The sequence below is a fragment of the Lepidochelys kempii genome, chromosome 2 (genome assembly GCF_965140265.1).
Source record: "Lepidochelys kempii isolate rLepKem1 chromosome 2, rLepKem1.hap2, whole genome shotgun sequence".
Classification (NCBI taxonomy): Eukaryota; Metazoa; Chordata; order Testudines; family Cheloniidae; genus Lepidochelys; species Lepidochelys kempii.
Window position 1 is genome coordinate 226,262,058 of NC_133257.1, and position 23,448 is coordinate 226,285,505.

The 23,448-nt window shown below is 41.1% G+C and overlaps 1 protein-coding gene across 2 annotated transcripts; it reads right to left on the reverse strand.

Moving 5' to 3' along the window:
• Window positions 1-2,231: 2,231 nt before the first annotated feature.
• GTPBP10 (GTP binding protein 10) lies at window positions 2,232-22,405 on the reverse strand. Of its 2 annotated transcripts, XM_073334017.1 has the most exons (10): window positions 22,260-22,405; window positions 21,517-21,710; window positions 21,328-21,419; window positions 18,759-18,903; window positions 13,178-13,251; window positions 12,383-12,435; window positions 8,001-8,108; window positions 7,484-7,561; window positions 5,318-5,441; window positions 2,232-2,735 (listed from the first exon to the last, which is right to left on the reverse strand). In XM_073334017.1, the coding sequence occupies exons 1-10, from the start codon at window positions 22,290-22,292 to the stop codon at window positions 2,533-2,535; spliced, it is 1,104 nt and encodes a 367-aa protein (XP_073190118.1). In that variant the 5' UTR covers window positions 22,293-22,405; the 3' UTR covers window positions 2,232-2,532. The 2 variants fall into 2 exon arrangements, with proteins under 2 accessions (XP_073190118.1, XP_073190117.1); XM_073334016.1 differs by lacking the exons at window positions 21,517-21,710; window positions 22,260-22,405 and adding an exon at window positions 21,870-22,247.
• Window positions 22,406-23,448: the final 1,043 nt, after the last annotated feature.

The following is a 23,448-nucleotide window of genomic DNA, read 5'->3' on the forward strand; positions in this document are numbered from 1 at the left end:
TGAATTAGAAGGGTGGTTAAATGTCCAATTTTTAATTATGCTCCTTGCAGCACCTTCCTCCTCAGTGATTCAACGACGAGCGGTTGGATTTGTGTGTGTTAAAGGTCTCAGTCACATCCCACTGTACATCACACATAAGGTCTAAATGGCTAACCAGAATATGGCTTTGAGCAGTCATCATTCACACCCTTGTGTCCAGCCCAGTCAGTGACGTCTGAACAAGCTCCCCGGTCTGCTTGTAAAACAATATTCTGCACCCTGCAGTGAAGTAAGTGTGACAGCGAGTCTGTCCTGCATAGTGTCCAGCTCCGATTGAAAACATTGATTTAGCCAAGTAATAAGGAAATGCAATTGGTGTCAAGTATTAAAAGTTCATCAGTATAAAAGATAAAAGAATTGGCTAACAATGAGCAAATTATGGTTTCCTTCCTAGTAACTGCTTTTAAATTTACAGAGGATTTTACTAGTATATAAAAATATTAAGTCTGATGAATCCAGTATTAATTTTGCCTTTGGAAATGTTATAATGGACCTTTGAAGTGGAGGACATATTGTACAATGAAGGAGTACTAGTTGCTTTTTAGTAACATTTAATGTTCATTCATTATACAAAACCTGGAAATCAACCCCCCCTCTGACAGGCAATTCTTTTCCAAGAGAGAGGATGCTCACTCTGCTTAGATTCATGACCTACCCACTTTTAAAGTAAAAGGAGGAAGTGTGTTTAAAATTAAGGCAGGGAATGTGGAGTTGGGACTTTTTGTGATCTTGGTCATTTTTACTTAATCTTCTTCCCCTCTGTAATACAAAGATAGTCCTAGCCCATGCTTTCCTCTACTTCTGTGAGGAGAGAATAGCAGAACCCAGCAGGTGAGAGTAGAAATGAAGAATGACAGCTCTGTAGCATGCCATGCTCTTCTATGCCCCCACATCAGCCTCTCTCCCCTATGTCTCATTCAGATTTCTACCAATTCATAAGTGGGGCCCAACCAATTTCACAGCCATGAAAAACATGTCAGACCATGAAATAAGCCCTTCCCCATGAAATCTGAGCACCCCAGCAGCGGGGCTCCTAGCTGCAAGTCCCCGCTGGGCTGGGGAGGAACAGGACTGGTCCTTCCCCTACCTGGCTGCTTTTGCACTTGGGGAGAGATCAGACTCACCTCAGAGTGTCCTGCAGCTGGAGGAGGCTTGTGGAGGTGGGTTCCATATCCCCCTGCTGCTGGGAGCATCCCAGCAAGCTGCTGGGCTGGGAAGGGACAGAACTTTTCCTTGCCGTGCCTGGCAGCTTAGGCAATAAGGGGAAGGGGGGGCAGGAGAGAGAGAAAGTCAGACCCACTATTGGGTTGGGAGCCCCAGTTACACCACCTTGAAATTTCAGGCATAAACCAACTGAAAATGTGAAACTGGACAATTTTAAAACCCTGTAGCTGTGAAATTGATCAAAATGGACCATGAATTTGGTAGGGCACTATTCATAAGATAACCAAATACAAAGTGATGTTTGAGTGCAGGCCAGATTCTCTGCTCCACTCAGCTGCAGCCCCTAAGCACTACAGAATGCCCACATCCCTGTTGGAAGTTTCCCCTGGTGCAAAGAATGCCTAACAGAAATACAGCCAGCCTACCCAACTCCTACAGAAGCACAACAGGCAGCCCCTGGGGGATTTTTACCAGCTGGCTGGGTTTAGAGCAGCACCCAGGTTGCTCTTCAGTCTAGTAGGGCTGTAGCCAGTATAGAACCAAAGCATAACAAGCTCCTTATCTCTCCTACATGAAGGGATCAGAGAGAATTTATGCAGTGGGGGAGAAATGGAAGCCTAGAGCACACACACACACACAAGATCCACATGCTTGTGGTTATAGGAAAGATATTAGAGCCATTTAGCACTTGATGTTCTGTGAGTACTTTTGTTTGGCCAATCTCTACTTCCAAAACAGATGGTCAAAGTGACTAAAAACAGGAAACTATTTGGGCAATTTGTTGATGGCCACATAAGTGTAGTCATTATATTAACACTTGTCTTTTAAAAGCTAAAAGAGTTTAGGAAAAAAAATCAAAATCTGTTCTACAATGTACCATGTTCTTCACGACAATACACTATTTTACATGCTCAGTCTATTATCAAGCAAAATCCCAATTTCAACCACTCTCCTTTAAGGCTTTGGTGTGTGTGTAGGTAAGTAATAAATACCACCTATAAGATTAAGAACAAAAAACAAATTCCACTCATATAGAAGACTATGTATTTGTTTCTTAGAAAATTCACTGTACATCTGCATGATATTATTCATTTTACATTCTTAGACAGTTTTCTTAAATTGCCCTGTTCTTACAATGTGTGTCAGATAAGATTCCAGATTTGCTTTCAAAACAAGAAGGTTGAATTGATAGTGGCATAGAGTCAGAACTATGAAGTCGAGTTCAATATCATGAGGACTGTATTCTTGACAAACACAAATTTAGCATCCACTGAGATGTTCATAAAGATTGATCCAATATCCAAGAACTGATTTCCTCCTTTAATTATGTTATACTTCTGAAGTCTGTAAGATACGAAGTTTCTCTTTCTGATATTCTTCATTCTCCTTCTCTGCTTCTTCATCTAGCGATTTCCGTATACAGGTTTTTAGTTCCTCTATTCCTTCTCCAGTATGTGCAGATACAGGGATAATATCTTTGAAGTCTATGGTGCAAGTTGGAATCAGCTCTTTCTCCACTAAACATAAAGAGTCTGAAACAGAGCATACTTATTACACATTATTTCTTTATACCATAAATCCATAAAACTTTACCAAATTGGGACTTTAGCTGAATTTTAGAAGATAGATGAATGACTGGAATAATTAAATTTGGAATCTTTCAAAATTTGTTTTTAAAGAGTTTCAGAACAGGAATACTAGCAATAGCCGTTTGATTTTTGCATTCTAGTGCACTTGCACTCCTAGGTTGAGATTATGGCCTGCAGCCCTCAGGCAACCACAGAACTCTCAGTCCAGAGGTGGTAGGTGTGTGAACCTTCTTGAATTCTGATCCGCTCCAGGATGCTAGAGCAACCCCTCTGTAACTCAGACAGCCATGGGGGGGTCTAACTAAGATAGAGCAGCCTCCCTAAGATTTCCCAGAATCTCTGCAGCACTGTGGCTCTGCTCCTGACAATGACCCCTGTGCCACGGGGCTTGGAAAGAGGTCCTCAGAAGACAACCGTATTGTCTTCCGCTGTGCCTGTGCTGGAGGAATTCTCCCCTACCTGGAAGCAGACTTTAAAGCATTTTCCAGGCTGTTCCTCCAGCCTTATACCCTGACTAAAGGGACTAGGCACAGATGAGGATCTCAGCTTCAGGCTTGCTGTCCTGGGATTTTTGTCTACTCTAAGAGCAAAGCCAGCAGACACTATTATTCACTACCAGGATATGGCTCCTAAATAAAACTAGTCTGTTCCTATAAGTTTCACTTTTAAATAATTAACTAGATGATCTAATAAGCTTCATTCAATTTCCAACATCTCCTTGCCAACCCAGAATTATCACAACTGTGTATTTACTAGTACTTTTGCCCAATTCTACGTATGTCCCAACTAACAGGGCTAAAACTCTTATAGTAGGGTTTATAGTACTGAGAGAGCAGCTGACTGGACAAAGTTATGACTGCATCCTGAACAGATTTAGGATGAAATCCTAACCTCAATGAAGTCAATGGGAGTTTTGCCATTGACATCAGTGGACCCAGGATGTTACCCTGAAGAGATTTAGAAGAACATGTTTCTTTCCTCGTGTGATACTGAGCCAGAAGGGGTTAAGCAACCAGCAGGCTAAATGACCCAAATTCCACCTTTAAAGGCATTTTAGAAAATTATATATATATATACACACACACTAATTAGGGCCATTCCTTATAAACAGCTAACAAAGCCAAGTTATATATATTCTAGAGCTTTGAAATGTAAACTTATATGGTTAGAGAATTAGAAGATACTGATTGTGTCTGTGTTTACCTATATCTTACCAGATTAGCTTGCAGATGCTAAATTTCTCTTCCTGTCTATTACTACGTTCCACTGATTCAGAGATCAAAATGGAATATTAACATGTAGATGAAACTTGGGTGTAAATAATATCATTGTCTATATTTCTCTTTGAAGTTTGTAGTAAACTACTAATGAACCTTTAGTTGCATTGATTAGCATAAGGCCATTAACTAACCAAATTACCTGTGTATACATAGGAAATAGGAATTGACTTCAAAGCAACCATGTATATTACCTATTCTTCACCCAAGGAATGCCCACTGTGTTATCTGTGTCAAGAGGCTAGAGTAGCCTGCCAGAGATTTATAAAAGAACTCTAGGGCCTGATCCAGTCATCTCATATCTGCTTAAGCTTGATCAGGGACGCTTGAGTTGCAAGACTGAGATCTCCTGTGCCAGTCTGGATTACCCTGCTATTTCTCATGGAAGAATTTATAGTCTCTGTACATGGACTATCTATTGGATTATAAATCCAGGGAATGGATTATGAAAGAACTTTCTGCAGCTCACCCTCTCTACTATGAAACTGACCTAAGACCTTTACTCATACCTGTAAAGTCTTTTAACCATATCATCACTTTTTTTTTAAAAAAAAGAATCTTAGTTTTGTTAATAAGAACTGGCTGTAAGCATGTATTTGGGTAAGATCTGAAATATTCATTGACCTTGTGGGTAATGTGTCTGATCTCTTGGGATTGGTAGAACTTTAGATATGGTGAAAAAGATTTTAAGTAATCCTCACCATATTTGATTAGATTGTTTGGGTGGGAGCCCAGGGCTAGACTGCTTTAAGGGAGCTTTGTTTTGGGCTTTTACGAAGCCAATAAGGTATTGTAAAAGTTGTTTTGTTGTTGGCTTTGTGAATCTAATTATTAGAACCACCACTAGTTTTGAGGCTTGTCTGCCCCATTCTTTGCAGTTTGCCCTTATTGAACAATCTCAGCGTGGCTCCTCTAGCAACCACAACTGCTGACCCTTTTATAAATGAAGTTTTCATACAGAATGTTTAGTGAATACCCATCTTTTTGTAATACTTGAGATCTCCTGGCTAAAGTCAGTCAGGAACCTAGAGTTTAAAAATATACAGAGCAAGCAGCCAAAAAGAGGGACACAGGGGAGGGCCTCAAACTTTCCAAATAAATTTTAGGTAAAAATGAAGACTCTCTCTGCTTATTCTATTGTTTAACATATTTATCATCAGCTAACAGATACTTCCACAAATATTTACAAAGGTAAATTACAATCTATTTATTATAAATAAGAAGCTACTGTGCATTAGGTTAGTTTACCTTGAGGATTCTGTAGTTGTTTCATAAGTTCTTTCAAGCTATCTTGTGCATTAGGCAAATCCATTTTATTAATGGCAAGAAGTGCAGGCTTTCTCCGAAGCTGCTCTTTGTATAATTCTATTTCCTAAAAACAAAGTTAATTTGCCTTTGTAAAATTTTATTTTTAAAAAGTAGAAAAAAAATGTTTTGAATTATGTTTTCCTCTTTCATTTGTTTAACTGTCTGAAGAATCAGTGTTCACTACAAAAAGAAAAGGAGGACTTGTGGCACCTTAGAGACTAACCAATTTATTTGAGCATGAGCTTTCGTGAGCTACAGCTCACTTCATCGGATGCTCATGCTCAAATAAATTGGTTAGTCTCTAAGGTGCCACAAGTCCTCCTTTTCTTTTTGCGAATACAGACTAACACAGCTGTTACTCTGAAAAGTGTTCACTACAGCACTGAAATCTACTGATGTGCTCACTGTTGATATATTCACACACAGTTTGAGAATGTCAACTCATTTAAATGCATTTACTGTTGGTACACAGCCTGCACCCTTGTGATTCAATCTCTTGTAAGGTGTAATGACAGATTTGTTCTTGTTAGTCACATCTGTATTAACATACACAAGCATCTACTAATTTCTTGACGTAACTGGTCAGAAATCTCTCAGGGCTTACCTTCACAGCTTGATTTGATACACTCGAGTTACCGCACTCATGGGCTTGTCTACATGGTACAGCAGTGCACACTAGAACAGTGTGAATTCTAAGCACACCAATTTTTTGCATGCTTACTGACCCATGTAAACCCTGCTTGTGCGGACAAGCAGGGTCTACAAAGGCCAGTAAGTGTGCAACATGTTGGTGCGTATTAGAATTCACACCCTTCTAGTGTACACTACTGCACCATGTAGACAAGCCCACTGGAGTTACAGAGTGATAGGATGAGTTGCTGTCATTGAGCTGTTGCATTCCCACTGCATTATTAGCTTGAGCATCACTCAAACTTCAACCTACCCCCGCGATAAACCAGCTAGCTTGAGCTTAAAGCACCACTTAACTTGAGCTAGATTTGTGTGACAGAAAAGGAGTGGAATTAGGGGTAACACTTGAGTTATAACTCAAGCTAACTGTGCTATGAAGACAATCTCTGAGACAAAGCTTAGGGCAACCACATTTTTAGGGTTTGGAATTGTTGTATAATTTATTCTTAAGTTTTATAATGACAAGATCTCTCCTATGGCATATATCAAAAGGTATCATCCCTAACTGTCAATCACACAGCACAGGAATGTACAATGGCATAAGCTGAAACAGGAAAAAAAATATATTGGAAGTCACAGAACAGGGGAGGGGGAAGCGATTGAAAAATAGATTTTTAAAGATGGAGTTAAGTTTAGTCAGTGGGGATAATTGAAGAATGCAGGATAGGCCATGAGACTCTGCACGTGGCCCCTAAAAGGCGATGGGGTTTTGCGAAGTTGAAGACTGATATCTCATCAAGCTCCTAAGACTCAGGCCTAGTCTACTCTTAAAAATTAGATTGACCTAGCTTTACGTGTTCAAGGCTGTGAAATAAGTTTCACACCCAGAGCACCACAGTTAGGCTGATCTAGCCCTGCTGTAGATGCAGCTTGGTCAACAGAAGAATTCTTCGGTTGACCTAGCTACCACCTCTTACAAAAGGTGGACTAACTACATCAATGGAAAAACCCCTTCCTGTTGATGTAGGAAGCATCTATGCTATGGCACTACATCTACAGAGCTTTAATGCCATAGCTGTGCTGCTGTTGCATACACATAACCTCAGTTACCTCATGGTTTGGACAGAGCTCAAGCCAGGGAGTTAGCAGATGACCTGTTTTCCATTTCCTAAAAGGCAGCCAAATCTGGGGACTGAAGAGCTCTGGTTCTTCACTCAGCTTGGCCTTCACACACATCTCCTTACAGATGCAGCAGAAGTTAATGAGGACACAGCTGTGTCTAAAGTTTTGTCATCTGCCTTAAGTACATCTAGAAAGTTCCCAGCCTTTTAAGATTGCTAGTAAAAATGATTAACCACACTGGATCCTCAGCAGCTCCGTCTACTAATCTAGCAGTCAGCTTACATGCACTTTTAGCTATTGTTTCTTCACATCTACACAGTATTAGAGTCAACATTTAAAGGGATGCGAAGTTACCTGTATTAGAAGCAGTATAGTTTCAAAAGCTGTTCTGAATCGAGTTTTTGAAGATAGCCGAAACCCAGAAATATCAACCTAGAATGAATTATAAAGTTAAATCACACACACACACACACACACACACAACTACCCCCCAAATACTACCATTTTTCAAGATATCCAGGCCCAAGACTGACTTTTTGGTCTGTTTTAAGAGGCTCTTGTTGCACAATGGCTACCTAATGTCTGAGCTGTGCTAGGAACCTTTTCATGCTGTTGAGCAACAGGCAATCTCTATGGCCTTCATCAACATAAAATGATAGATATTATTAGATTTCTAGTTTAGATACTATATTATATTTGTTTATAACCACGGCTAGAGTAAAATAATACATGACAATTATGAAGGAAATGTTTTCTCAAAGCCAGCAGCAATAAAATCTCAGGAATTTAGGTTTACAGGATAGTAAATTCTAAGCTAAACAGAATAAAAAACTAAAGTTACCAGGTTATTTAAATTATAATATTTACTTACTACAAAGAGAAGCTGTTTGGTTCTTTCTACATGCTTGAGGAATTTGTGGCCCATTCCTTTGTTTGCATGTGCACCTTCAATCAATCCTGGAAGATCTGCTACTGAGATCTAGGAAGATAAATGAAAATTTGTCAGAAAAAAATGGTAAAGTAATTATAACATCAACACCTCAAATGACTACAAACAAGAACAGACAGAAAAGTATTCTGGGGATGCTTATTTTATGAGGATCTTATTTCGTAGCTACTTATTTCTGAGAATTGTTATCGGCACAAAAAGTGGGAGTGTGCTAATAAAGTTTGCAGATGATACAAAGCTGGGAGGTATTTCCAATGTAGAGAAGGAAAGTGAAATCATACAGAAAGATTTGGATGACCTTGTAAATTGGAGTAATAGGAATACGATGAAATTTAATAGTGAGAAGTGTAAGGTCATGCATTTAGGGATTAATAACAAGAATTTTAGTTACAAACTGGGGACGTATCAATTAGAAGTAACGGAGGATAGCTCAGTGGTTTGAGCATTGGCCTGCTAAACCCAGGGTTGTGAGTTCAACCCTCAAGGGGGCCATTTAGGGCTCTGGGACAATACTGGGGATTGGTCCTGCTTTGAGCAGGGGGTTGGACTAGATGACCTCCTGAGGTCCCTTCCAACTCTGATATTCTATGAAAGGAGGAGAAGGACCTTGGAGTATTGGTTGATCATTGGATGATTATGAGCCGCCAATGCGATATGGCCATGAAAAAAGCGAATGCGGCCTTGCGATGCGTCAGGTGAGGTATTTCCAGTAGAGATAAGGAGGTGTTAGTACCATTATACAAGGCACTCGTGAGACCTCATCTGGAATACTGTGTGCAGTTCTGGTCTCCCATGTTTAAGAAGGATGAATTCAAACTGGAACAGGTACAGAGAAGGGCTACTAGGATAATCCGTGGAATGGAAAACCTGTCTTATGAAAGGAGACTCAAGGAGCTTGGCTTGTTTAGCCTAACTAAAAGAATCATAGAATATCAGAATCATAGAATATCAGGGTTGGAAGGGACCCCAGAAGGTCATCTAGTCCAACCCCCTAAGGTTAAGGGGAGATATGATTGCTCTCTATAAATATATCAGAGGGATAAATACCAGAGAGGGAGAGGAATTATTTAAGCTCAGTACCAATGTGGACACAAGAGCAAATGGATATGAACTGGTCATTGGGAAGGTCAGACTTGAAATTAGACTTTCTAACCATCAGAGGAGTGAAAGTTTGGAATAGCCTTCCAAGGGAAGCAGTGGGGCAAAAGACCTATCTGGCTTGAAGATTAAACTCGATAAGTTTATGGAGGAGATGGTATGATGGGATAACAGGATTTTGGTAATTAATTGATCTTTAAATATTCATGGTAAATAGGCCCAATAGCCTGTGATGGGATGTTAGATGGGGTGGGATCTGAGTTACTACAGAAAATTCTTTCCTGGGTATCTGGCTGGTGAATCTTGCCCACATGCTCAGGGTTTAGCTGATCGCCATATTTGGCGTCGGGAAGGAATTTTCCTCCAAGGCAGATTGAAAGAGGCCCTGGAGGTTTTTTGCCTTCCTCTGTAGCATGGGTCACTTGCTGGAGGATTCTCTGCTCCTTGAAGTCTTTAAACTGCCATTTGAGGACTTCAATAGCTCAGACGTAGGTGAGAGGTTTTTCCGCAGGAGTGGGTGGGTGAGATTCTGTGGCCTGCGTTGAGCAGGAGGTCAGACTAGATGATCATAATGGTCCCTTCTGACCTTAGTATCTCAGTGGCAATATTTACAAGCAACTGCAAAACACTTAAAGCCTGTCATCAGAAGTCTGCTTTAGCAGACAAATAAGGGGCTATAAGTTTCTGCTGTTCTCCTCAAGCAGCATTTCTGGTGCTCAGTAGGGTGACGAGACAGCAAATGTGAAAAATCGGGACAAGGGATTGGGAGAGTGTGTGTGTGTGTGTGTAAAATAGGAGGCTATATAAGAAAAACCCCAAAATCGGGACTGTCCCTATAAAATCGGGACATCTGGTCATCCACCTACAGAAGAACACTGTTTATCTGACCCTCCATTATCCAGCTGTCCATGTTAGCTGGACAACCAGCATACACAGGTACAAAAAGGAGTGATCTCCTTTGGCCACTAGATTTTGCACTTTCCCATTCTCCAGTTCTCTCTGCTTTTTGATTATCAGATTTGGCCCAGTCCCAATTAGTTCAGATAAATGGAGTTCTGCTGCATATATTTACCTGTTCTCAGAAATCTAGAAAAATAAAAGTGCTAAGGGCTTCAAGTCTATCCAACACCTACAAACCAGAGGCTGTTATAAAGGACGAAAACCTGACAAGAGCCCAGGGCCAGTACTTGGTAGGAATCCCTGCACCCTTGCCTTTTCCCAGCAACTGATGACTCAGTTTTCTATCAAGATGTTGCTTCAATATCTTGCTGGTGAACGCCACCCCCACTCACCTTTATACTGGCCTCTGGCTAGTAGGTGTTTGCTAAATATGTCAAACCCTGCTTCAGGATTCTCCATCTAAAAAGACATGGAAATACATTAAAAGGCTATACAGTTTCACCTACATTTACTAAACAATCCATGAAAGTTGAATGTACAGGGAAAATCTATTTTCTAGTATGATGGAGTTTGCTGGAGCTGGCATATCACTACGACACTTTTATATTTCCTCCTTATCAAATAAAACAAATTGCCTGTACAAGCAAATGAGAAACTCTTGCTGGTATCTGATAATTGACAGACTGTAGAAAAAAAGTGTCATCCCTAGGGATGTGTAATTATCCACTTGGCAGAGGATGTGCCACTGATTCCTGGCAGATCAGTTCCTTTTCAGGATTAAAAAAAACTTTTACCCTGTTATCTGCAGCAAAGGGCTATCTTGTTTTGATTTCTTCTCGAAATTATTAAAGTTGCCAATTTAATCTCCCAATTCAGGGACACATTTTGCCTTTAGATGTGTGCACAATTCCTATGGAGGCTTGTGTGCGTCCATGAAAGGGTAGACTTTTGTTCTTATCTATTCATAATACTGGGAGAGTTACAGGGATGTACAGATATTTTATGGAATTTTCAGTTCGGGTAGGTTAGTCCAAATTTGTGCAGGTAAAATGCATGTCTGTACACCCTGAGAATCTGGGCCTGACAGATTTATTTACCTGATCACGCCCATTTTATAAACAATTTTAACCAATATGCTAAGGACTAAAAATCAACTGTAATTAATTTCCTGTTTAAAACTACCATCTCCCAGTAATTAGCTGTTTATCAACTAAATTTCCATGAACAAACATGAAGTATTAGGACTAATTAGAAATAAGATTATCCTTTAAAAACAAATAGCGAACAAAAGAATATAGCCAAACAAACTTTGTTTAATTTTTGCTCCATGGTTGTTTCAGTTTTGTGTTTCCTGTAACCCAATAGTTTGATCTGAAAAAATCAAAATTCTCTGCTTTCCCTGTATTTCTCTAACAAAAAAAAAAAAAAACCACAACAAAATATGCAGGAGATGAAAGGGACAGTTTATATAAAACATGTTTTTGTAGATAGTGCTTGGGTACTTACTCTACTATTAAAAAAAATCATGAAATTTATTTATACCCCTTGGGTAGCATTTTGGGCTTGATCCTGCAAGGTGCTCATCCCCCTTGTGAACTCAGTGGGAGTTGGGGGGCGCACAGGAATTCTTAGCTCCTTGCAGGATACAGTACTTGTGAACCTCAAAGCACCAACATACTGTATCAGTTAATTCTATTTGTATATAAGCTACGTTGAAAGTAGGCAACAAGAAAATAGACACAGTAGATATTTGCTCAAATTAACCAAGATAATTTTTTGAGCAGGCACGAAGTGATCAATTACTAAAATATGTATTTTAGTTTTTCCAATCCTTTAACAGTGACCTATTAATATCAGCTGCCAGGGAAACAGTTATACAGGAAGTGCAGTATTTAAATTCTCAGTCATTTCATGGCAGTAAAATGCAAAATTCTGGTTACTTCTGTATTTTTTATTACCACCATATTAAATAACTTAGGGAAACTCATTTGTTAGATGAGTAACAAAAAAGGTGGAGAAGAAAGCTAACATTTAGGTGAAGAACTATTAGTCTGTTACTACAGAAACCTAGTTCCTTCTGTTAAGGGAAACAGAAGTGGGAACCACTTTTACTTTCACCATTTTTGCGCCATTAACTATTGGCGTAAAAAATAATGCAGTAACATCCTTAAGCAAAGAAAATATATATTTGAAAGTATGATTTGGGATTAAGCTCCATTGCAGAAGATGAAAGGCTGTAATGACATTAATCTAACTAGCCATTATACCCAAATGTATAACAAATTTAATTGCTTTTCAATACCAACCTGCTTGTAATCTGGATACATGATCTTTCCCAGTTCAGGTTTTACTGTTGTGACTGGATGGGCAGGATAAGAAAGAAAGAAAGGAAAAAAAAAAAAAAAGCACTGTATATTAAAAGTGACTAACATTATAAAACCTTCATGCCTCTCCTTATGTATTGGATCTAATTACTCATGCCTTCGTTTGGAACACTTCCATTATAATATATTTATATGAATGACATTATGGAGTTACATCAGAAAGTACTACGATATAATGTAACGGATATGAATCCTAGTAAATATCAACTAAACCCCTTTTGAAAATTAAGGCCACACTGAAAATTTGCCACCACCACCAACTTTTCCCTCATTGCTTTTATCTCCCCTAACCATGTTGATCATACAGCAGCTACTGCTTCCATTTTTGCTTTTCGTCTCCCGCAGGACACCGAGCTCACAAAACTAACAACTAAAAACAAATCTCTGTAGTTGTGGCCTCTTCAGTGCTTCTATCATGCTTCAGACTTTGTGCCACAGAACTTAAAAGATACATGTGAAAACAGAAGTAACAGGAACAGAGAGCCCCAGTAATGGTGCTCAAGGGAAGCTACCTCTCTTTCTTGCTGTCTTATGAGTTGTGGAAGAACTGAAATAAAGGTGAAGAGAGTAATATTTAGTAGGTAATAACATCTGTAGCAACTGTAGGCAGCTCCTACTCTCCAGTTCTTTTCTAAAAGTTGTTCAGCCAAGCCATAGGAAAGGCCTATGTTCTCAAGTAATGTTACAGCAATGAAAAATAATGCAGTTTGTACTTACAAGGATAATCTGCAATCTGAGGTTTGGCATGAGAAATTTTGCTTAGCAACGAGGATTTTCCTGCATTTGGAAATCTAGAAGGAAAGTTGGGATTTACACAATGAATAACTATTTATGTCACACTTGCATATGCGTTACTATTGAGTTAAATGAACAAAATACTGGCAAAGATATAATTCTATTATTTTTTTGCATTTCTGACAATCTCCCCCCCCCCGCCCCACCAGAATCAATACTATTTATGAAGTGAGCTGTAGCTCACGAAAGCTTATGCTCAAATAAATTGGTTAGTCTCTAAGGTGCCACAAGTACTCCTTTACTATTTAGGCTGTTAAACCCTTTGGGGGCAGGAACTGTCTGTCAGTATGTACTTGCACAGCACCTAGTGTACTGGGGCCCTGATCTTAGAAATCATAGAAATGTAGTGCTGCAAGTGGCCTCTAGATGTGATCCAGTCTATTCCCCTTCGCTGAGGCAGCATTAAGTATTCCTAGACCATCCCTGATGGGTGATTGTCTAACCCAGAGGTGGGCAAACTACGGCCTGCGGGACCATCCTGCCTGGTCCTTGAGCACCCGGCCAGGGAGGCTAGCCTCCGGCCCCTCCCCTGCTGTCTCCCTCTCCCCCACAGCCTCAGCTCGCTGTGCCGCCAGCACTCTGGGTAGTGGGGCTGCGAGCTCCTGCCGGGCAGCGCAGCTGTGAGAGCCGCTGGCCTGCCCCGCCCCAGTGCTCTAGACTGCATGGCAGCGTGGCTGTCAGTCCTGGTGCTCTGAGCAGCATGGTAATGGGGCTGGAGGGGTTGGATGGGGGTGGGGTCCGAGAGGCGGTCAGGGGACAAGGAGCAGGAGGGTTGGGAAGTGGGAGGGGGCTGAGGCCAGGCTCTTTTGGGAGGCACAGCCTTCCTTGCCTGGCCCTCCATACACAGTTTTGGAACCCTGATGTGGCTCTCAGGCCAAAAAGTTTGCTCACACCTGGTCTAACCTGTTCTTAAAAACCCTCCAGTGATGGGAGGAGATTTAGGTTGGATATTAGGAAAACCTTTTTCACTAGGAGGTTGGTGAAACACTGGAATGCGTTGCCTAGGGAGGTGGTGGAATCTCCTTCCTTAGAAGTTTTTAAGGTCAGGCTTGACGGGGCCCTTGCTGGGATGATTTAATTGGGGATCGGTCCTGCTTTGAGCAGGGGGGTGGACCAGATGTCCTCCTGAGGTCCCTTCCAACCCTGATATTCTATGGGGATTCCTGTTCCAGTACTTCCGTGTTTTATGTAGAACACTCCTGCTAATATATCCCATTGCCTTTTTTTGCAACAGCATCATTGTTAACTCATTCACTTTGAGTTTCACTGGCTAGCCAGTGAATCTCAGTTTTGAATCTGCACATTTAGTTTTTCCCCTTCCTAAGGATAATACTTTGATCTTGTCTCTTTCAAGTTGTTTCATCTTGTTGATTTCAGACCAGTTCTCCAGTGTATCAAGGTCATTTTGAATTCTAAATCGGGTTTTCTAAAGTGCTTGCAACCCACCCCCCAGCACTATCATCTACAAATTTTGTAACTGTAGTCTTGGCTGGGATCTCTAGGTTTCTGTAATACAGACAATAAAATGTTTTATACAACTTGCTTTTTTCCCCACAATTTTGAAAACCGTTACAACTGTTTATAAGAATGCAGACAAACTAAAAGACTTTCTGAAGGTTTCAGGGATGAACTCATTTACAGTGAAACTTAGTTTACTGGACAGTGTCATAATATTCTTTTAACCAAACTTATCTTTCCTGTAAACTCAACAGTGCTCCTGAGGTCTGAGCATAAAATATCTGGAAGTGCGATGAACCTTCATGTGTAACAGCTTTAAGTGACATTCTGCTCTCCAAAGGGGCTTCGTTAAAAAGGCATTGAGGTTCCAGGTTTACTGTGTCCGATTTCTATACCAGACTGCTGATTTGAAAAGTAAAAAGATATTTTTTCTAACTGATAGCCTTGCAAACTCAGCCTGGTTTCTGGTACATGTATCATTCCAGTAACAGAAGATTCTACAAGTCAAATGCCACCTTCATTTGCACTTCTGCTACTACTGCCTTTTGCAGGGTTGCACAGATATACCCAAGTACACAATCTGAAGATAAAACAGTTCTACAGGTGGTCATGAAATTGGAACTAAATTAACAATTCTGTTAATTTTATACACTTCCAGTGTGATCTTGGGCAAGTCACAGATTCTGCGCACCTTACCTCCGCCCCCCCAAAGGCAGGTAATAATACTTTCTTACATCCCAGGGGTGTTGTGAAGATACATCCGTTAAAGACTGTGAAATGTTTTGAGATCTACTGACGAAAGGCGCTGTATAAGGGATAAGTATTATTGAGGAGTGTACCAGAAAAAACAACAAAAAACCCCAAAACAAACAAACTTAGCTCATGCTCCAAGATCTGAGCTGATTATGCAGGGTGCTGACTATAGCAATGCCTCCCATGCTCCCCAAACCTTTTCCACATAAGAAAGCAGCAACAACTGAACATGCACAGCAAACAGGTCTTCTGAGTCAGGCAGTGCCTTTTTGCTTACATACTTTACAGAACAGACCCACACTTAAAGAGCTAGAAATAACCCTTTTCAAAATAATCATTTTGAATGTATAGTGTCTAATCAGAAAAGTATTATTGTCCCATTTTACCCATGATTAAATGGAGTTACAAGACAGTTAGGTGCCTTACTCAAAAAAAAAAAAAAAAAAAAAAAAAAAAAAGTCAACCTCAGGCATGGTCACAGGAACAGAACACAGTTCCCAGTCACTCAACAGAAGGAGGAGTTCATAAGGGACCTTGATTTAAGTCAAATTTGCAGACCATCACACGGCACTATATTTCACTACAATACTAGATCTAGGATAAATAAGTTCCTAAATAGATATTAAAAGTCACCTGATCAAAAGTGTGTGAAGGTTAGGAATCTATGGTGGGGTAATATAGATCTGCAATTAAAAATAAGAGACTATGGTCTTGCAGTCTGCTGGCCCACAGAGAGAAGCATTTTCCTTTATTGCCTGTAATGCATTATTGGTTGAGGAATTCACCATGTTGTGAATTTAACCATAAATTAATAAAATCAAACTCTGTTAAACAGCAAGAGGGACACCAACTAATTAAAAAACTGATATTTTAAAAGACTTAATTCCTTATAATGGAAGAAAATGACTTTTATAATAGGAAAGTTATTGGAGGAATTTAATGCTCTCTGATGATAGAAGAAGCCATATAGACAATTCGGAATGTTACGCCTTCCATTTCTTCAAGGAAGTATTTTGTTTCCATCAAGGCTCAAAGCATTCTCTTTGAAGCTCAATTGCAACCTCTCTTGTACCTCACAATCTGTACCCAGACCGGATGATCCTCCCTCAAGACCATAAGATTTCTTGATCTGATCTAATAGCAAAGCACTTGTGTATATGCTGAAGTAAAAGCAACATACTCAAAGAAAAGATCAAAGTACAGGCACTAACAGGATATCAGAGGTTGACTCACAATTTTGGCTAGGAAACAATCTTCATCAATCATGATTCTATGCTTTTAATGAAAGCCTGTCAGCTCAAATATGAGCCAAAACTTAGGATTTGTAATAACAAAAAAACCCAAAACACACCAGCCTTTACAAAACCTGAGACCTAAGACCAAGAGATCTAGGACTATTTTTTACAATTCTTATGCCAGTTTAAACAAATGTATTGCACTACAGTAAACTGTAGCACTGTGTTAATACATGACAGCCTGAAACTGACCTCAGATTAGAAACTAAAGTGAAACTAACGAGTGCATTTTCATTGTTCAAACTAGGAAAAAACGCTTTTAAAAATGCTTTCAGTTGTACTCTCATAAAGGATGAGTCTAATAGTTCAGGAATTTTTCTTCATTTTTATACATATGTACCCCCCCACCCCCTGCAAATCCATTTAATAAAATTCACATTAAAAAAGTGAGACATCTCTTCAGATCTTAATAAAAAGCCTACCATGAGTCATTCCCTCAGTTTTTGTGCCTGAATGCCACACATCCTAAATAAATACATTTGTAAGTTACTGTGCCACCTGATATTTTGCAATATAGAGAGACATGGCCTATGAATATTAAGAGGCACAGATGCAGACTATCCAACGTATATTCTTCTTCCTGTTATTCACAAAGCATAATTTGTCAGGGAATTTTTATGTCCCACATATTAAAACAAAGACCAGCTTCTTATACCTTCACAAAAGTAATGAGAAGAATATTTTAAAAGGTTTGTGGCATTAGTAACTACAGGTATTGGATTCATGAGGTGACCCAAACCATCTAATATTTACATTTTTCACATATAAAACTCTGCAAAGAATTATGCATATAAGGAATCTTATGAAGCTCAGTTTGACTCCTTGCCTGTGTAAAATTACTCACATGGATAGTGTTTGCAGGACTGGAGCCAAGTGATCATGTTTTGTAACATCACAACCCCTGAAGATGGCTAGCAAAATATCAACCTTATTCTCAAGTTGTTGAATATCCAAAGTAAACATATCTGCACATTTCCATCTACAAGTACTTTGCTCATTATGCATCCATAAAAAACTTTAAGAGTAACTCACTGTCCATAAAGTATAGGGAAAAAAACCTAATGAGTTCTTAATAAACAGTATTTGCATGGTTTTAGTGCCTTAGATGCTTTTCTTCAGATTTCCTAAAAAAACCAAAACAATTCAAATTTGTATTCCTTTTATCGGTGGCAGTGAAAATGCAGACTAAATGCAAATGAAACAGAAGGACCATAGTTCAAGGTTTTCCATACTCTCCTAAAAATATGCCAGGATGCTTTTCTGAGGCCACATCTACACTACCCACCGGATCGGCGGGTAGTGATCGATCTATTGGGGATCGATTTATTGGGTCTAATGTAGACGCGATAAATCAATCCCTGATCACTCTGCCATCGACTCCGGAATTCCACCAGAGTGAGAGGCAGAAGCAGAGTCGACAGGGGAGCGGCGGCCGTCGATCCCGCACTGCGAGGATGCGAAGTAAGTGATTCTAAATCTAAGATACGTCGACTTCAACTACGCTATTCTCGTAGATGAAGTTGCATATCTTAGATCAATTCTCCCCTCCCCCCCCCTCAGTGTAGACCAGGCCTGAGAGAGCAGATTCCATATCTAGTTTTAACAGCAATGCCAAAGAATAAATATTAAGGAGACCCACTTGTGCCAGTACTTGGATGGTAATGGCAGTTTTTGCAATACAGCTACCAGTCCACTAGGCCTTGGCTTGAGATTCCCAATTCATTTCACATATATTACTGAACAGCCATCTGATATCATTATCAACCTCACCTGGATTCAGACCAATGGCCCCGCATTCATCCAACCATGAGTAATCAATTCTGATAACTCATTGTAACAACAAAAATGAAGTAATAGGTTGAGACTTGGTCATGAGTTTTTTTGTTTGTTTTTTTTAAAAAGAGGCATGTATTTCCCTTCCCACCTCACTTGAAGTGCTTTACTTTAAATTATACTCCTAAATGTTTAACTCACAGATAACAGACTCCAATACTCACCCAACTAAGCCAACATCTGCTAGAAGTTTCAAATCAAGATGAATTGTTTGTATCTGGCCTTTCAAAGGCAAGAAATTTGTAACCAAACAGCCACCAATACCTCCACGAGCTACCAGTATTCTGTCTCCTGCTTTATTAAGTTCTCCTGAAAAATAAAAATTACTAGTCAGAAAATGAGTACTTGTGGCACCTTAGAGACTAACCAATTTCTTGAAAGCTTATGCTCAGATAGCTACAGCTCACTTCATCGGATGCATACTGTGGAAAGTTTAGAAGATATTATATACACACAAAGCATGAAAAAATACCTCCTCCCACCCCACTCTCCTGCTGGTAATAGCTTATCTAAAGTGACCACTCTCCTTACAATGTGTATGATAATCAAGGTGGGCCATTTCCAGCACAAATCCAGGGTTTAACAAGAATGTCTGGGGGGGGGGGGGGTCTGAGGAAAAAACAAGGGGAAATAGGCTACCTTGCATAGTGACTAAGCCACTCCCAGTCTCTATTCAAGCCTAAGTTAATTGTATCCAATTTGCAAATGAATTCCATTTCAGCAGTTTCTTGCTGGAATCTATTCAGGGGACACCATCACAGGGCCTAATAACATCAGCCACACTATCAGAGGCTCGTTCACCTGCACATCCACCAATGTGATATATGCCATCATGTGCCAGCAATGCCCCTCTGCCATGTACATTGGTCAAACTGGACAGTCTCTACATAAAAGAATAAATGGACACAAATCAGATGTCAAGAATTATAACATTCATAAACCAGTTGGAGAACACTTCAATCTCTCTGGTCACACGATAACAGACATGAAAGTCGCTATTTTACAACAAAAAAAAACTTCAAATCCAGACTCCAGCAAGAAACTGCTGAATTGGAATTCATTTGCAAATTAGATACAATTAACTTAGGCTTGACTGGAGACTGGGAGTGGCTTAGTCATTATGCAAGGTAGCCTATTTCCCCTTGTTTCCCCCCCCCCCCGCCAGACATTCTTGTTAAACTCTGGATTTGTGCTGGAAATGGCCCACCTTGATTATCATACACAATGTAAGGAGAGTGGTCACTTTAGATAAGCTATTACCAGCAGGAGAGTGGGGTGGGAGGAGGTATTGTTTCATGCTTTGTGTGTATATAATAAGATCTTCTAAACTTTCCACAGTATGCATCCGATGAAGTGAGCTGTAGCTCACGAAAGCTTATGCTCAAATAAATTGGTTAGTCTCTAAAGTGCCACAAGTACTCCTTTTCTTTTTGCGAATACAGACTAACACGGCTGTTACTCTGAAACTAGTCAGAAAATATAGCTGTTGTGCAACAGTTAAGATTCTCCATTACCAGGTAGACCTGCTGTCAATGAAAGAAGAGACTTTCCACTAGTTTCTATATAAACCCCTTGGGCTTGGTGCAGGTCTCTGCCAAGAGTCAGACATTTCAAGTCCTAACACCAAATAACTACATGAAGTAGAGTTTCTCTTTGGAGTTGTTATCCCTCGAAAATGAATACACAGTATGGTCAAAATGGTAGTTGATACTAACAAGCACGTGATTCCAAAAAGAAAGTAACACTAATCACATGTAAGCTCAATATACTAGATCTCCCAAAGTATTAGTTTTAAGTGGTCACCACCACCACATTGTATCATGTAGTTGGATGTGGGTTAAACCAAGAAAACCCACATGTATCAGTAGTTTTGATATTTTTAGCCATGGCTATAATAGCTTGTTAACCAAATACTTTAAACTTGAGAATTACACAGCCTGTTTTAACCACCAAACTCATTAGATATTACAGGCTCTTCCATTAAGATTCCTGCTGTGATGTCACCACCTATCATTACCATATTTTAGAATTGTAGTTAAACACTAGCATAATATATATAATTTACAAAAATACTTACAGATACCACCTTACCTACATCATACTTTAATCCTGCTTAACACTTAAACAAAGGAAGTATTCAATAAATAAAAATCATTTTTATTACTAAAAAAAATAATTCTGAAAACTACAAAAAGGAGAGCACTCTCCAACTTCAAGGTTATAGTTTGAGAAAGGGCCATTTCAGGAGCCTTGCACAGATAATCTGAAATTCTTTCCACTGTTCTAGACACAGTAGTTACTTTCAACACAATTATCATCATGGGTAATCCCTGAGATGCTGAAACTCGGCCAGTTTTATAGTTCAAATAACTGAGAGTTACAAAGTGGACAAGTAACCTTTCCAAGGTCACGGAGTAATTCAGTGGCTCACTATAAAACCAACCTGGCTTCCAGCCTTTAAATCTTGTTGTGGGAACATGTTCCTGGTACTATATCTGGAGATACAAATTAGTTATAATTATGCTTTTGGAATGAGCCTCTAACATCAGAAGTCTCCTGCATGTGATTCTGTCTCCCCACATTTGTCTCAACAAACAAATCCTTCTATTTTGTCTTAAAGATGAAACATCTACTAAGAGCCTTTGGTGTGAAGAGAGTACACCCAGCAAACGATGTGTCAAACTACCTTATTTTCTGCTATCTCAAAATAAAGGAAAAGCAAAAGGTTTTTACCAATCTGTTTCCCATCACAGGAAGTAACTGAAATTCCCAAAGGCACATCAACTTCACAATCTGTTCCCTTTTCACCTTTCAGTGCACGGACACTATAAAAAAGTTAGACAGTAAAAAGGTCTTAAGGGATATTTTTCTTTCAGGTTAAATATGTTCAACAATATAAATCAGGTCACAATATGTCCTTACCTACTGTTGACTCCTGCTCCAGCTACAAAGCGTTTCTGGGGAAATCTGTCTTTAATTCTCTTTAAGGTAGTTTTTTCTTTGGCTACAAGCCAGACATCACCACCTCTCCCTCCTTCTCCACCCAAGCGAGGATGCCCCATTCCACCAGTTCCTCCTTTCACATAGATTCTTAGATCATCTATAAAGTTGCCATACTAACAACATAAGAAGTGTTAAACTGGTGTTTCATATTTATCCCACCTGCCTTTCACGCATACACTGTTAGTAAGCTCCTAAGCACCAGCCCCGGCAAGATGGCATTATCCTTCTAAGTGTTAGTGAAAAAATACTTCAGGAAACTCATGCTGAGTTACCTCCCCTGCTCCAGGGCACGTTGTGAGAAGGAACTGGCGGGGGCTTGCCAAGGCCTGCTAGCAAGTCCTGCTCTCCTAGCCCTAGCGCCGGGAGGATTTGTAAATGCAACGCTGAGCCCCTCGAAGCCCGGCCGCAGGCTCTGGGTGCTCCCCAGCAAACCGGGCACTGGGCAGGACGACGGGAGCCAGCTGCGTGCTATTGCTGGGGGGGGGGGGGGGAGCAAAGCGTGGGACGTCCCAACGTGGCCCGTCGGGCCAGACCCTTTCCCACGCCGGAGGCTGCTCATCTTCGCCACCCCCAGCCCCGCTCACACGCGGAGCTGCCGCCCCAGACTCCGGCCGCGGACTGTCCCCTCCCCGCGGCCGCCACAGGGCACGCGGCGCGCTGACCTTCCGGAGCAGCGCGCGGCTCCCCCGCACCATCCTGGCCAGGGCCCCTCAGCTCGGGCCTAGAAGCAGGGACGCAACGCGCGAGCGCAGCCGCCGACGTCGTGGCGCTTCCCCTCCGTAGAGAGGCGCGTGCGGCGGCTCAGCCCGCCCCGAGGGCGGGGCGTTGTGTGCGGAGGGGCGGGCGGGGTAGCGCGAGGAGCAGACCCCGCGAGACGAGAGGGTCGGGGGTGGGAGGGGACTGCGGGGAGATGGGCGAGTAGAATGGGGGCGAGTAGGGTGGGGAAGCGCAGGAGGGCCAGGGACAGCGTGCGGGGGTGTGCGGGGGCTTGAATTGGGGCAAGGAGGGATGGGGTGGAGGGGAGCTGTGGGGGCAGGAACAGTGAGGGACAAGGGGAATAAGCGGTTAGCGCTCTGGATGTTGTGGGTTCGCCCCAGCTGCTCCAGAAAGGGACTTGGGGATGACAGTGGGGGTGGGGGGTGAGAAAACCTGGATTTGTGCAGGAAATGGCCCAGCCTGATGATCACTTTAGATAAGCTATTACCAGCAGGACAGTGGGGTGGGAGGAGGTATTGTTTCATATTCTCTGTGTGTATATAAAGTCTGCTGCAGTTTCCACAGTATGCATCCGATGAAGTGAGCTGTAGCTCACGAAAGCTTATGCTCAAATAAATTGGTTAGTCTCTAAGGTGCCACAACTACTCCTTTTCTTTTTGCGAATACAGACTAACAGGGCTGCTACTCTGAGAAGCTGGATGTGAGTCAGCCATGTGCCCTTATTGCCAAGAAGGCCAAGGGCATATTGGGCTGTATTAGGAGGAGCATTGCCAGTAGATAGAGGGGAATAAACACTTCCCTCAATTCGGCATTGGTGAGGCCCCACCCGGAGTATGGCAGCCAGTTTTGGTCCCTCCACTACAGAAGGGATGTAGACAAATTGGAGAGAGTCCAGCAGAGGGTAATGAGAATGATTGGGGGGCTGGGGCACATGACTTATGAGGAGAGGCTGAGGGAACTGGGGTTATTTAGTCTGCAGAAGAGAAAAGTGAGGGGGGATTTGATAGCAGCCTTCAACTACCTGAAGGGGGGTTCCCAAGAGGACAGAGCTCAGCGGTGGCAAATGACAGAACAAGGAGCAGTGGTCTCAAGTTGCAGTGGGGGAGGTCTAGGTTGGATATTAGGAAACACTAT

Bases quoted from the DNA above. Each gene is read 5' to 3' on its own strand.
- GTPBP10 (XM_073334016.1), bottom strand. From the start codon at position 22,156: ATGAGCAGCCTCCGGCGTGGGAAAGGGTCTGGCCCGACGGGCCACGTT. The intron at 13,252-18,758 runs GTGAGTATTGGA...CTTTCCTTCTAG, and splicing joins GCAGATGTTGGCTTAGTTGG to ATTTCCAAATGCAGGAAAAT. The intron at 12,436-13,177 runs GTAAGTACAAAC...CTGCCCATCCAG, and splicing joins TCAGATTGCAGATTATCCTT to TCACAACAGTAAAACCTGAA.